Source organism: Entelurus aequoreus, linkage group LG09 (assembly GCF_033978785.1).
Source record: "Entelurus aequoreus isolate RoL-2023_Sb linkage group LG09, RoL_Eaeq_v1.1, whole genome shotgun sequence".
Classification (NCBI taxonomy): Eukaryota; Metazoa; Chordata; class Actinopteri; order Syngnathiformes; family Syngnathidae; genus Entelurus; species Entelurus aequoreus.
This window is the reverse complement of record NC_084739.1, coordinates 43,193,266-43,207,428: the sequence shown is the minus strand read 5'-3', so window position 1 is coordinate 43,207,428 and position 14,163 is coordinate 43,193,266. Positions and strand designations below refer to the sequence as shown.

The 14,163-nt window shown below is 39.7% G+C and overlaps 1 protein-coding gene across 1 annotated transcript in view; it reads right to left on the bottom strand.

Moving 5' to 3' along the window:
• Nucleotides 1–7,425, bottom strand: part of rhoq (ras homolog family member Q) — a 31,125-nt gene extending 23,700 nt beyond the window's left edge. The window contains exons 1-2 of the mRNA XM_062058795.1: nt 6,898–7,425; nt 6,563–6,621 (exon numbers count right to left, since the gene is read on the bottom strand). Coding sequence (XP_061914779.1) covers nt 6,563–6,621; nt 6,898–7,039 — 201 coding nt within the window. The 5' untranslated portion in view covers nt 7,040–7,425. The remainder of the gene's footprint in view (nt 1–6,562; nt 6,622–6,897) is intronic.
• Between the last annotated feature and the right edge of the window lie 6,738 nt (nt 7,426–14,163).

Below are 14,163 nucleotides of genomic sequence, written 5' to 3'. Positions count from 1 at the left end.
GCGACTTCCTCCGGGTCTACTTCCTTTGTTTTCACTATATCGAAGTGCCCATGCAAGTGACGTCGAGGCCATATTGGAGCCACATTGGGGCCTGTGCCCGTTTACACTGGAGTCTGATAAAAATCACAATTTACTTGCAGTGTAAACAGTCAGCTGGAAAAAATCTGATTAAAAAAAATTAGATTTGGGCCTTTCTGGCCTAACCTGACTCTCGCCAGATCCTTGTAGTTCGCTGAGCTCCACACTAGGATCTGGGATCGAGGGCAATGCAAACTCCTTCAAGATAGCAAAAAATAATGAACCAATCACAATCGCCGGGCGGGATTTCATAAATGTGACGTAGCGCCGAAGCAACTGTTGGATTCAAACAACAATGGCGGCACACAGTGAGGAGACGTGTGCTGACATTGATTCTGCTATTGCAAGTGTTTTGCCAAATCTATGGAATATTAATTATTTAAAAGATGAACAGAGAACGGTTTTGAAGGCATTTATTGGTGGCAAGGATGTTTTGGCTCTTCTTCCGACCGGGTTTTGCAAGAGCTTGATTTACCAAATCGCTCCACTGGTAGTGAAGGAGAAATTAAGGCTTCCCAATGAAGCCTTTTATTCGCATATTTTCTTTGCACAAACGACATTGATCGTCTACTGACATTGCTGTGTTGTTTCAGTAAAAGTTGTCTAACTTTTCGCTCTGTCGTTAGAACATATACTCGAATATCACGATGTAGTCATTTTCTATATCGCACAGACACAGCAGCTAAAAGCAACTGCGTAAGAACGTATACTCGAATATTACGATATAGTCATTTTCTAAATCGCACAGAGACAAACCCGCGATATATCGCGTGTATCGATATATCGCCCCGCCCTAAAGGGAACATTTAGTTCCGGGAACTAGAGGTTCCATGAACTTAAAGTTCATATACTTTTGGTGGAAAAGGGCCTTAAATCACACATCTGGGGTAGTGTGTATGCCAGGATTGGATGAAAGTAATACTTTATATTACCTTTTTCTTGAATTTCCTTAAAGGCCTACTGAAACCCACTACTACCGACCACGCAATCTGAGAGTTTATATATCAATGATGAAATCGTAACATTGCAACACATGCCAATACGGCTGGGTTAACTTATAAAGTGCAATTTTAAATTTCCCGGGAAACTTCCGCTTGAAAACGTCTATGTATGACGACGTATGCGCGTGACGTCACGACGGCAACGGAAGTATTCGGACCCAATGTGTCAACATACAACCTGCTCTGTTTTCATCGAAAAATTCCACAGTATTCTGGACATCTGTGTTGGTGAATCTTTTGCAATTTGTTTAATGGACAATGGAGACTGCAAAGAAGAAAGTTGTAGGCGCGATCGGTGTATTAGCGGCTGGCTACAGCAACACAACCAGGAGGTTGTGTTGTGTTTGAGCTGGATAGCAGACGCGCTACCGTGAGTACAGCTTTGGCTTCCAAACATTTGATCGCTTGCCCGTACGTGCTTGTCGCTATGTGCATGTCACGTACGTAACTTTGGGGAAATATATGTTTCTTGCCGACTCTGATGGCGGCCGGGGTGTCTTCGAAAGCTACAACGCCCGCCGCCGCTCCGTAGCTAAGTTAGCTTCAATTGTTAAGCTTCGCCAAGCTGGAAATTATTAACTGTGTATTTACATGTTCATGGTTTAATAGTATTGTTGATCTTCTGTCTATCCTTCCAGTCAGGGTTTTTTTAAAATTTTGTTTCTATCTGCATTTGAGCCTGATGCTATCACGTTAGCTCAGTAGCTAAAGAGCTTCACCGATGTATTGTTGTGGAGATAAAAGTCACTGTGAATGTCCATTTTGCATTCTTGACTCTCATTTTCAAGAGGATATAGTATCCGAGGTGGTTTAAAATACAAAAAATAAATAAATAAATAAAATAAAATACAAATCCGTGATCCACAATAGAAAAAGGAGAGAGTGTGGAATCCAATGAGCCCTTGTACCTAAGTTACGGTCAGAGCGAAAAAAGATACACCCTGCACTGCACTCTAGTCCTTCACTCTAACGTTCCTCATCCACAAATCTTTCATCCTTGCTCAAATTAATGGGGTAATCGTCGCTTTCTCGGTCCGAATCTCTCTCGCTCCATTGTAAACAACGGGAATTGTGAGGAACCCTTCCTCCTGTGACGGCACGCTACTTCCGGTATCGGCAAGGCTTTTTTTAATCAGCGACCAAAAGTTGCAAACTTTATCGTCGTTGTTCTATACTAAATCCTTTCAGCAAAAATATGGCAATATCGTGAAATTATCAAGTATGACACATAGAATGGATCTGCTATTCCCGTTTAAATAAAACATTTTCATTTCAGTAGGCCTTTAAACCAAGTCGTAATGTCACAATTGTCACGGTCGGGTCTGCAGAGGTTGTTTTCCCCAGGACGCAGAAGGAGAGGCAGAAGGCAACTTGCAGGTAAAATTAATCTCTTTTAATCCAAGGCAACAAAAGCTTACACAAAAGGTAGTCGCTTACAACATGACCGTGAAGGCAACTGTCACTTGTGGCGAACAAACCGTATGTTGGGTGACACCGGTATAACGGGGCTTGATGGGCGGCAGCAGGTAGAAATTATCAATAATGAAAACGGGTGTGAATGATCAGTGCCCATGGCAACCAGAATGTAAGCAAAAGAAGCGCTGAAACTTAAATGGACTATAAAACTAGGAAAATTACAACAAAAAAGGATCTGGTTATGACAATGTCATTTTTCTCCGTTGGAGTTCAGCGGCTAATCCAGGTCTATGTGGCCCAATTGTCTGACAAAAAAAGCAAAAGTATGTATTTCATAGTATGTATTTTATAGACCTAGAGCAGGTGGGAGGGCATGAAACGAGAAGGAATATACAAAGTTCCAGCAGCAGCAGTCTCCAGCTGTGTGGGTTCAGCAGAAGGGGGCAGGGGGAGGCTTTTTGACACAATATGTCCAAGAATGTCCTCATATATACAGCCATCTATTTGCGATGTCACCCATTCCCCACTGTTGAAAAAATAATCCAAAACCTTGTGAACTGAGGCATCCAAAACTGCATGAAAGCTCACACCGAACCCTTGAGCCTCATGATTTGACACTATGGCATTGTTTAAAACGATTATCCAATATTGTTATCATTCAAAATTCAGAACAGTCAGAATAGACAAAATGCATTATAGGACCAGTTTAATGTAAGTTTTTGACATTATTCTTACTGATCGGACATCAAGTCATAAAATGATGCAAACAGTACATAACATTGCAAACTACTGGCATGGCATGTATGTCGCAGCGTTTTTTGTTGTTTTTGATTTTGCTGGGCCATGTGACCATGGATTGTTTTGACAAAAATGTAGTCTTCTCTTCAGAAGTTTTCAACATGGCCATGAGGGGAAAAAAATATTGTTAATATGGTATAATCATGTAAAACGTACTGTGACTTCCATTCCGCAAACTGTCGCTGTACTGCATTTTTAATTAATAGTTGAATTATGTAGAATATTGCAGAGTATCACAATACTGTATTGCATCGTAACTAAAATATGGCGATACGTATCAAATCGTGAAGTCCTTGCCAATACTCAACCCAATTCCTCGCTGTATCCCATCTGTTTCTCACTTCCTCGTAGCTTCTCCTGAGTCATTCTTCCCCTCTCTATTTGGGCCACTAGTCTTTGATCACATTCTGAAGCTATAAACATTACCAGCTGGCATCCTGCTCCAAATAAAGAGGTCAGCAGAGTCAGGGGTGACGGGGGGCTGATTTTGAACTGTGGTAACTCTACTCTCCCTTGGCTGACATCTGGGGGAACTTCTCCATTTCAGAATGAGCTAAAAACAAACCCCCCTGTGACAAACGCTCAACTACAAATACATCAGAGAAGACAATAAGCTTCCTCTTTTTATTAAAAACAGAAGAATAACACTTCTGCAGAGTAAAATATAACAGCCACATGTGGATTGTTGGAGGAGAGAGAGTGAGATTCATAAACAAAGAGCACAGAGGAACTGAACATTCTCTTGACCTTTTAATGCCTTGTTTATCTCTTTTCCAGTCAACACGATTCGGTTTCAGATTGTGACTCATTCACACTGTTATATCCAGCCTGAGCAGAAGCAACCTAAGGCAGATCTTGCAGTCTGTCTTTCACACACACTTTAGCGTTGTGTTGTCAACTTTGCGACTTTTTTGCTAAAGCTAGTATCTTTTTCCTCAACATACAAGCGGTGCTGCCCTGAGTCTTTCCTCACAGGCAGTCCCCTGTCTACTGAATGTCTGCTCTTACACAGCTTGTACTGAAAACACATTTCTTTGTATTTTTAAGTGCAATGACAACAACGTTCCATTCCAGTCAGAGCAGAGAGGAGATGCACGTACACTCTGTGCAAAGCTGCCGCTGTTTTTGCCTTTATTTACCGTGTAAGCTTATTGTAAATTTGTTATCACTGTCGTGCTTCAAATAAAAATAAACCTGTTGTTCATGTATGGCCAGTCAATAGATTTGGTTAGTTCGTGAACATCACAAGCCTACAATGATGTAAAACAAAAAACTAAAGTTTAAACTAAGAGTCAACAGAATAAAATGTATTTACAATTCAAATCGTTTGCATTTTTTAACTCACTTGTAATGTCTCTCACCACGTTATTCCTCTCCTACAGCGTCCATTATAATAAACGTATAGCAACTTTTATGACAGCCAACTTTCCTTACTGCGGAGTTGGCATCATCAGAAGAGATTGAGAACATTGAGGACAGAGATGTAGAAGAGATACAAATTGAGAACACAAATGCAGAGGATGAGACAAAAGAGCCAGCAGAGAAAACAGTGGAGAGGATTTTCATTTCTAATTTCTGGTTGATTATGACTAGCATCAGGAGACCACAGAGAGAGCTTTTGGAGGTGAGAACATCAGTCTTAACTTAAATCCTTAAAACAGGCCAAATCGGCATTAAAAAAGGTTAAAAAAAATTCAAACGCATCATGCTACTAAAGCCTGACTCTTGTCATTGTTTTAAACTTAGCAGCCCTGGTAAATGATTTAATTTTTGTTTTTATTATTTTTATTGTAGCAACATATTTGGTAACAATTTGAAGGGCACCAAAAGGACTTGTGTGTGTGTGTGTGTGTGTGTGTGTGTGTGTGTGTGTGTGTGTGTGTGTGTGTGTGTGTGTGTGTGTGTAACAATTAATAGTTAAGCTGGTTATCGTTGTGATGTTTAGATAAAAAAAAAGATTGTTCTTTTGATACGTTTACAGTATACACAACATTATAGTGTCTTCCAAGTGTGCATGTATTAATATAAAATAGTGACTTTTGTCAAGGACACAACCATGCTCAAGGACCAATTAAGTTTGTAGATCGAGGTTCCATTGTACTGTTTGTATACGATATGTCTTATCTAACCGTTAGTTTTTCTTTTTAAATCCATGTTAAATGTTAAAAAAAATTCTTTTTTTTAACATCATTTATCATCAATTCATCCATCCATCCATTTTGTACCGCTTGTCCTTTTCGGGGTCGCAGGGGGTGCTGGAGCCTATCTCAGCTACATACAATTGATTTCAATTCATTCAATAGGAGACGTTTGTTTGAGTTAAGAACTCCTTCATAGAAGCTCGTAAGTTTAGGTATACTCCTGTATTTGCTTCCCTGAAATTTTGTTAGTTTCCTTAACGCAGCAATTTCACTGCAGGTTCAATAACTCCCAATAAGTGACATGAAACAATAACTATTGTATTACTTTTATACATTTCTAATACAGGGATTTCTCATGTGTACACTTTGTGTGTATTCATAAGCTTGCTTTGGATTGTGAGTGTACACTCACAGGCTCTAATATTGAGAGAAAAAAATGATTGTGTGTATGTGTGTGGGTGGATATGCGTGGGTGTGTGTGCATGGATGTGTGGGTAGCTGGATACGAGTTTTAACAACTACCCACTAAATGGCACATTGTAAAGAAAAATCCCAGTATGAGGCAACCCTATTAACACATCTGTGACGTCACTACTGGACATAGGAAGCTTGTTCTTCACATAATACAACTATTGAACGCCCCTCACTACCATCATTGTCTGTGCTGAACTACTGGCCGTAAAAAGACGTGTGAAGGCCATCACCTGTTGCAGCTTATAGTGTTTGGCCTGAATATGAAGCCTGTGTGTGTGCTGGGACCAAAACATAGACAGTGAGGGTGATAACGTTTGTGTGCGTTTGTGTACTTTCTTTCTCCAGCAGGCACAACACATTGATACAATGTTGATTTTACATACACGTCCTTTAAAACTCACTTCGAAACAACAAATAGTTGTATTTTTAAATTGAGACAACAATGTCTAAAGTTTAATCCACATTGTTGGTTGGGAAGTTCAATGATAAAAATAAACATCAGAACCCGACATTAATTAAACCTCGTCAAAGAACATGTTATGTTTTGAGTTGCTCAACTTCAGGACCTAATTCAACAAGTTCTCAGCGTTGTTTCAATGTCCTGTGCTTGCTGGGTGGCATCTGACCGGTGTAAACAAAGAAAATAGAGCGTACCTGACCGGCTGTGTCGTAGAGTCCCAGCAAGTACTGTTTTCCTCCGACATTGACGCTCACTGCAAGGAAAGGAGAAAAAGAGCAGTTGAAAAGAGGAAGGCCTGTGGGTGAGGATGTTAGGGAGGGGTGCGCAAAGGGGATGTGGGTCCCCAACCTCAGTCTGCAATGAAGCAGGCAAACAAGTGGTTTTGATTATAGCAACAGATGCAGGCTTGTGCAGAAGTGGAAGATGAATATAAGTCATTTATTATCAATAAACACAAATGATTACACACATGAAGTCAAACAAAACAAATAAGCCCGACGTGTCACATGTGTGATGTGTGAGTGCCTACCTGCATAATGATCAAAGACTGTTGGGACATATTCCTCGGGAAAGGCGTCATTGGCGTAGCTCATAAGAAGACACGTTTTCCCCACAGCACCGTCCCCGACTACCACACATTTCAACATGATTGTACCGGTTCCGTTGGCCATGATCTCGACCTCAAACTCATCGTCATCGACCGCCCTGTTAACCCGCCCTGCTCCTCTTCCTCCTCCCGCTATCGCTGCTGGGCGCCGGTGATCCCCGCACGGCGGCGGGCATCACGAGCATTGCTGGCGGACTCCGCGGCGCTCGGAGCAGCACAACTGCATCTTTCTCCCCTAACTGAACTCCCCGCCACAACCACTGGTTACACTACTCCCAAATGTAACCGGGAAACACTGCCTTGTTTAAACTAAGGTTTTCTAATCAAACAAATAGCCCCTTTTTTCTTTGAGTACTTCCGCCGTGGTCGTTCACGCCTCTCTGCGGCCAGTTGTGCTCCTTCTCCGGCGTGGCTTGAAGCTGCTCGCCGCTCTGAGATGCTGCTGCTTAAACAAGGTGTGTGCGCTCTTGGAGGGGCGGAGTTGACGTTTGGAACTAAGGGACTGTGTGTAAAGCACATAGCGTAGCAGATACACTATATTGCCAAAAGTATTTGGCCACCTGCCTTGACTCACATATGAACCTGAAGTACCATACCATTCCTAACCCATAGGGTTCAATATGATGTCGGTCCACCTTTTGCAGCTTTTACAGCGTCAACTCTTCTGTGAAGGCTGTCCACAAGGTTGCGGAGTGTGTTTATAGGAACTTTCGACCATTCTTCCAAAAGCGCATTGGTGAGGTCACACGCTGATGTTGGTCGAGAAGGCCTGGCTCTCAGTCCCCGTTCTAATTCATCCCAAAGGTGTTCTATCGGGTTCAGGTCAGGACTCTGTGCAGGCCAGTCAAGTTCATCCACACCAGACTCTGTCATCCATGTCTTTATGGACCTTGCTTTGTGCAGCAGTGCACAGTCATGTTGGAAGAGGAATGGGCCCACTCCAAACTGTTCCCACAAGGTTGGGAGCATGGAATTGTCCAAAATGTTTTGCTATCCTGGAGTATTCAAAGTTCCTTTCACTGGAACTAAGGGGCCAAGCCCAACTCCTGAAAAAACAATGCCACACCATAATTCCTCCTCCACCAAATTTCACACTCGGCTCAATGCATTCCAAAATGTACTGTTCTTCTGGCAACCTCCAAACCCAGACTCGTCCATCAGATTGCCAGATGGAAAAGCGTGATTCATCACTCCAGAGAAGGTGTCTCCATTGCGTCCGGTGGCAACGTGCTTTACACCAGTGGTCCCCAACCTTTTTGTAGCTGCGGACCGGTCAACGCTTGCAAATTAGTCCCACGGACCGGGGGGGGGGGGGGGGGGGGGGGCTTTAAAAAAAAAAAAAATTTCATACAGAAATACAATCATGTGTGCTTACGGACTGTATCCCTGCAGACTGTATTGATCTATATCGATATATAATGTATATATTGTGTTTTTTATGTTGATTTAATAAAAAAAATAAAAATAAAAAAAATATTTTTTATTTATTTTATTTTTTTATTTCTTGTGCGGACCGGTACTGGGCCGCAGCCCGGTGGTTGGGGACCACTGCTTTACACCGCTGCTTTACACCACTGCATCCGACGCTTTGCATTGGACTTGGTGATGTATGGTTAGATGCAGCTGCTTGGCCATGGAAACCCATTCCATGAAGCTCTCTGCATACTGTACATGGGCTAATTGGAAGGTCACATGAAGTTTGGAGCTCTGTAGCAACTGACTGTGCAGAAAGTTGGCGACCTCTTTGCACTATGCGCTTCAGCATCCGCTGACCCCTATCTGTCAGTTTACATGGCCTACCACTTCGTGGCTGAGTTGCTGTTGTTCCCAAACTCTTCCATTTTATTATAATAAAGCCGGCAGTTGACATTGGAATATTTAGGAGCGAGGAAATTTCACAACTGGATTTGTTGCACAGGTGACATGCTATGACAGTTCCACGATGGAAATCACTGAGCTCCTGAGATCGGCCAATTCTTTCACAAATGTTTGTAGAAACAGTCTCCATGCCTAAGTGCTTGATTTTATACACCTGTGGCTGGGCCAAGTAATTAGGACACCTGATTCTGATCATTTGGAAATATAGTGTATCTTCAGCAGAGAGCAAGAACATTGCCAGTAGGGTTTGATCCATCCATCCATCCATCCATTTTCTACAGCTTGTCCAGATTAAATAAAACAAACTTGCCATTGTAAAAACTCAAAGTTGTATTGACACTAAAACAAATATTGGAATTGTAAAATGATGACCTGAACATTAAAACACATACGTTCAGAAAACACAATATTTTTGGTGGATCTTTCTGTTCCATATGTTTTTTGAATGCCAATCTTCTAATCACACAGACTTTCGAATAAGGGCACATATCTTCATCTGTTTAAAACTAATATTTCTAGAAATAAAAGTGTGCTGGCAGAGTTGCTCTCAAGTAGCAATTTGACATTGGCAATTCATATTTACTACTAACTTAACATGTATTACTCTGCTTTGTCGTCTTTTATTATTTTGGTATCTGAAATTGCAAGTTCTTTAGTCTTCAGTTAGTCTTTTTCTGAAATTGTTAATTGTTTCATCTTTTGTTATTTTTGGTTTGTAATTTGGGGCAGCAAGGTGGAACAGGGGTTAGTGCGTGTTCCTAACAATGGGTGTGATCCTGGGCTCGGGATCTTTCTGTGTGGAGTTTGCATGTTCTCCCCGTGACTGTGTGGGTTCCCTCCGGGTACACCGGCTTCCTCCCACTTCCAAAGACATGCACCTGGGGATAGGTTGATTGGCAACACTAACTTGGCCCTAGTGTGTGAATGTGAGTGTGAATGTTGTCTGTTTATCTGTGCTGACCGCCCAAATGCAGCTGAGATCCAGCACCCAGCACCCCCCACAACCCCAAAAGGGACAAGCGGTAGAAAATGGATGGATGGATGGATGGGTGAGTAATTCTTTATATTTAGTATGCGAGACTCGAAGTGGTGGTCAAGCAAGCATCTGTTGTCAAAGCGTTCAAGGCTGCATTTTGTCTTTCTCAATGAAAAAATCCCTATGCTTGCATTGTTTTAGGCTGTTGAAACCTTTTAAATCACGAAAAGGATAACAGTTTTTTTCAGAGTTCCTCGAGAGGAAATAAAGACGGGCGAAAGATTGCAAGATTTTACTGAACGACGACGAGACGAGTGGCTCTCTAATTTAGTCCAAGGAAGCAGAATCGAAAAACGCACTCACTGCGTTAAAGGTTGGTTTGATACACTTTTACTGTTTATGTTTCCCATTTAAATATTATCTTGATATTATTTGTATCGTATCTTGTTTCAGAGTTCTTTAAGCACTTTTTGGTTACGAATGTTTCGTAAACCCCCAACTTGGCGATTCTAAATAAAAGAAAGCAAACGTAAGCAAAACCTAAAATACTTAACTTTTTAACAATGGCAGCAATCATAAATGAATATTTCAGCACATACACAATGTTGAGGTCTATTGTTACATTTTGATAAAGATAGGGAAACCCATGCGTACTCGTAACAATATGTGCAACAACAACAAAGCAACATGGCCAAAACTTACACAGCCATGCAGTTAGTGATCTGTAAACAATTCTCTGCCTTCTTTCACAACCAGCCAGGTATTTCAATTATCTTTATGAGAGGTTAACATAATTGAAAAATTAAAAGTAGGGAGTCAAAGCTTTCGAGTGTTACTTGCAGTTTGTTCACAAGGACGCGTCTTCGCAAGTCATGAAGTTAAATCATGAAATGCAATCTTGCCCGAGCAAAAACGATGCATATTTATCCAAGAAAGTCTTGATACCAATTTCCTTGACCCAGCCACACACAAAGACATTGTAGACCTCCGTGTTTTTCCAAGCTCCATCTGTTTTGTTGTGTGGAATGGAGCACCAGATAGTTCAACATGTCTGGGAACACGATCAGTCGACAAATCATTTTTTGTTTACATTAAGGGATTGATTCTATTGCATTGTTAGATTTTTTGCACGTATCTGCTTTTAACGGTTAGATCTAGGTCCTTTGCGACTCAGATAGCTCACACTCTGTTTGCTGCAAAGTAGCCAAGGTTTGGTTGACCACCACTTTGTTCACCGCAAGTAAACATGTCCGAAAAAGTCATGTGACTTATAATACAAAGAATTGTAAATAATTTTTGCACTTTGTTATTTTGTTTTATGTATTTGTAATTTGTTTCTTGGAATGTAAAAAAGTGTTTTGCACTTCCAGGCCACCGTACGAGAGGCTATACATTCCAAGATAGCGAACGTAGCTAAACTTTGCTAAATCGCTATCATTATGACCACAAACAAAGCTAATGCGTGTGCATGTGTAACATATTTGCTTTTATGCTCTGAAAAGCACAACGGTTGCAAAACAGCTCTTTATCAAGGTATCTTTAATAGTTACAGTTAAAACAACATTATATACAAAACGTATAAATAGTATCTCCCATCGGCTTTGGGGTCCTTGTCCTGGAAAATGTTAAAGACCCCTTCTTTATTGTACAATATAGTATACACAGTATATATACCGGTATATATATATATATATATATATATATATATATATATATATATATATATATATATATATATATATATATATATATATATATATATATATATATATATATATATATATATATATACACGCACATAGTATACGATATATACTGTACTGCAAATATTGGTGACAATCCGATACAAAGGAAGTGTTCAAGGGCAGTAAACCCCATGAACTGAGGATAACTTGCACCTACTGCATCAGGGTGTGTGTGTGCATGTGTATGTATGTGTGTAAGTGTGTGTGCCTGTGTGTTGTGTTGCATATGAGCGATGGATGCAGATGGAGACCCAGCAGGAGGAAGTGCTGATGAAAGAAGGATGAGAAATACATGGAGCTCTGGCCAGATGTGGACTGTTTAATTTGAATGTCTTTGTCATGATAGTCCTGTGTCTTTTTCGAAAACTGAATGGAATAAGTATTTTCTTCAAGGGGTCGCCAAACTGTCGCAACCGACCTTTGGGTGTTTGGGACTTAATCCGGTAGATCCCGAAATAGTAGGAATAAAAACAGATTACAGTATGAGATCAGTATCTTCACCTAAAATATTACTATTCGGCCTAAAATAATGCTAGTAACAGTAGAATAGAAAGTCAAACACAAATAGCAATAGAGGGAATAGAAAGAGTAAAATAAATAAACTTTTTGGGTGTAACAATAGATGATAAATATACAACATAAGGTGGCAAAAAATATTTCTATAATGAATAAAGCCGAAAATACTCTACCAAAAATCACTCTTTATTCTCTGCTGCTTGCTAGTGTTACTATATCTGAGGTATTGTATAGAAATATGAGGAAATAACTGAAAAAGTACACTTCATTCACTAACCATGTTACAAAACAGGTCGGAATAATACATAATGTTGGATATAGAGAACATACAAACCCTTTATTTATTAAATTCTAAATTTTGAAATTCGATGACTTATTGGAGTATTTGCAAACGGCTAAAATTATACACAAAACAAATTAAAGCCTGCGCTCTCAGAATCTACGACAAATATGACCTTAGAGAAAAATCTATCTTAAAGCATTTGTATGCACGTACAACACTTAAGCCATTAGCATAACAGTATGTGGAATTAAAATATAGAATGGATAAAGCAAAGAAGTGAAACAATGTACTAACATGATGTCGTTTAAGAGGTTGTTCAAACTCAAAGTATTTACAAAGTATAAGGATGAAGAACTATGCTACTTATTAAAAAATAATATATTATTTTTCTCATTAAGGGAATCATAACTGCATGAAGAGAACCTAATTCAAAAAATATTTTCTGTAGTATATCAATATTATATTGTAACATTATGGAACAGTTTGTTAAACTGGATATGAACAACAGCATGAAACTTGCCTCTGCGTGCAGCCATGAGCAGTCATGTTGGTTGACGCTCCCTAAACTGCTGTGAGCTGACCAATCAGATGCAGGGGGCGGAGTCGAAGGGTCTCCTCCTATCCTTACATTTGACAGCTGCTGCAGCAGACAACAATTACCTCATACATGTGGTACTTCAACTAAAGGTGTTTCCCTGCTGGCTGTGCTGGCAAGACATGTCAGGGGGTGGAAATGACCCCACTCAGCATCCTGGATCTGGTATAATATATAATATAATCATTCATTAAATTGTACAAATAATCTGTACTGTAAAGTTCAAATTTGAATGACAATAAAAGGAAGTCTAAGTCTAAGTCATTAATTTGTATTTAATTAGGAAGGAGTGTAGAATGAATGCCCAATCAGCAGTGTTACAGTTGCAAAACATACAGTTTATATTATCTGTCTTATGCAGAACTTTATATCAGAGTACATATGACGTATCCGGGAAATCATTATTGTTGTACATACAGTAACTATTATGTTAATTTATCTGAATAACCTCAAAGTACCACCAAGCATGCCATGACTTAGTCTGGTGTATGAATGGCAACATGTGGATACACAGGTTCATTTATTCTTTCATTCATAATAATTAACCTGGGTATCATTCATGAACGAATGAATGATACACAGGTTAATTATTATTATTACTATTATTATTTCTGCCATCTATTAGTAGATATTTTGATGGTTGTTGCCTGTTGCCCATTTACTGGCAAAAATGTACATAAACAAAGATTAATTATTTGTATAAAACCAGTAAAACTTTTCAGACTAGTTAAGTGAAAATTGTATAATTTGCCACACATGACATGACACATGACTATGGTCGTCACCGTAAGTGACCTGAACGAGCCTACATTTACATCAGGGGTCCCCAAACTACGGCCCGCGGGCCGAATCCGGCCCGCCAGCGTCCAAAATCAGGCCCGCGGGAAGTCCCAAGTATAAAAAAATAAATAAATAATAATAATAATAATTTTTTTTTTTTTTTTCCCCCTGTCTTTTCTTATCCACTTTGTACCGCTTGCTACTCACAGTGTCTCTTGCTGTTCAGGCAAATCATATTGTCTAAAAATGCATTTTTTCATCGATAACGTGACATCATCGCGCGCGCGGAAAGTGCGCTATATATATCTAATACATATATATATATATATATATATATATATATATATATATATATATATATATATATATATATATATATATATATATATATATATATATATATATATATATATAT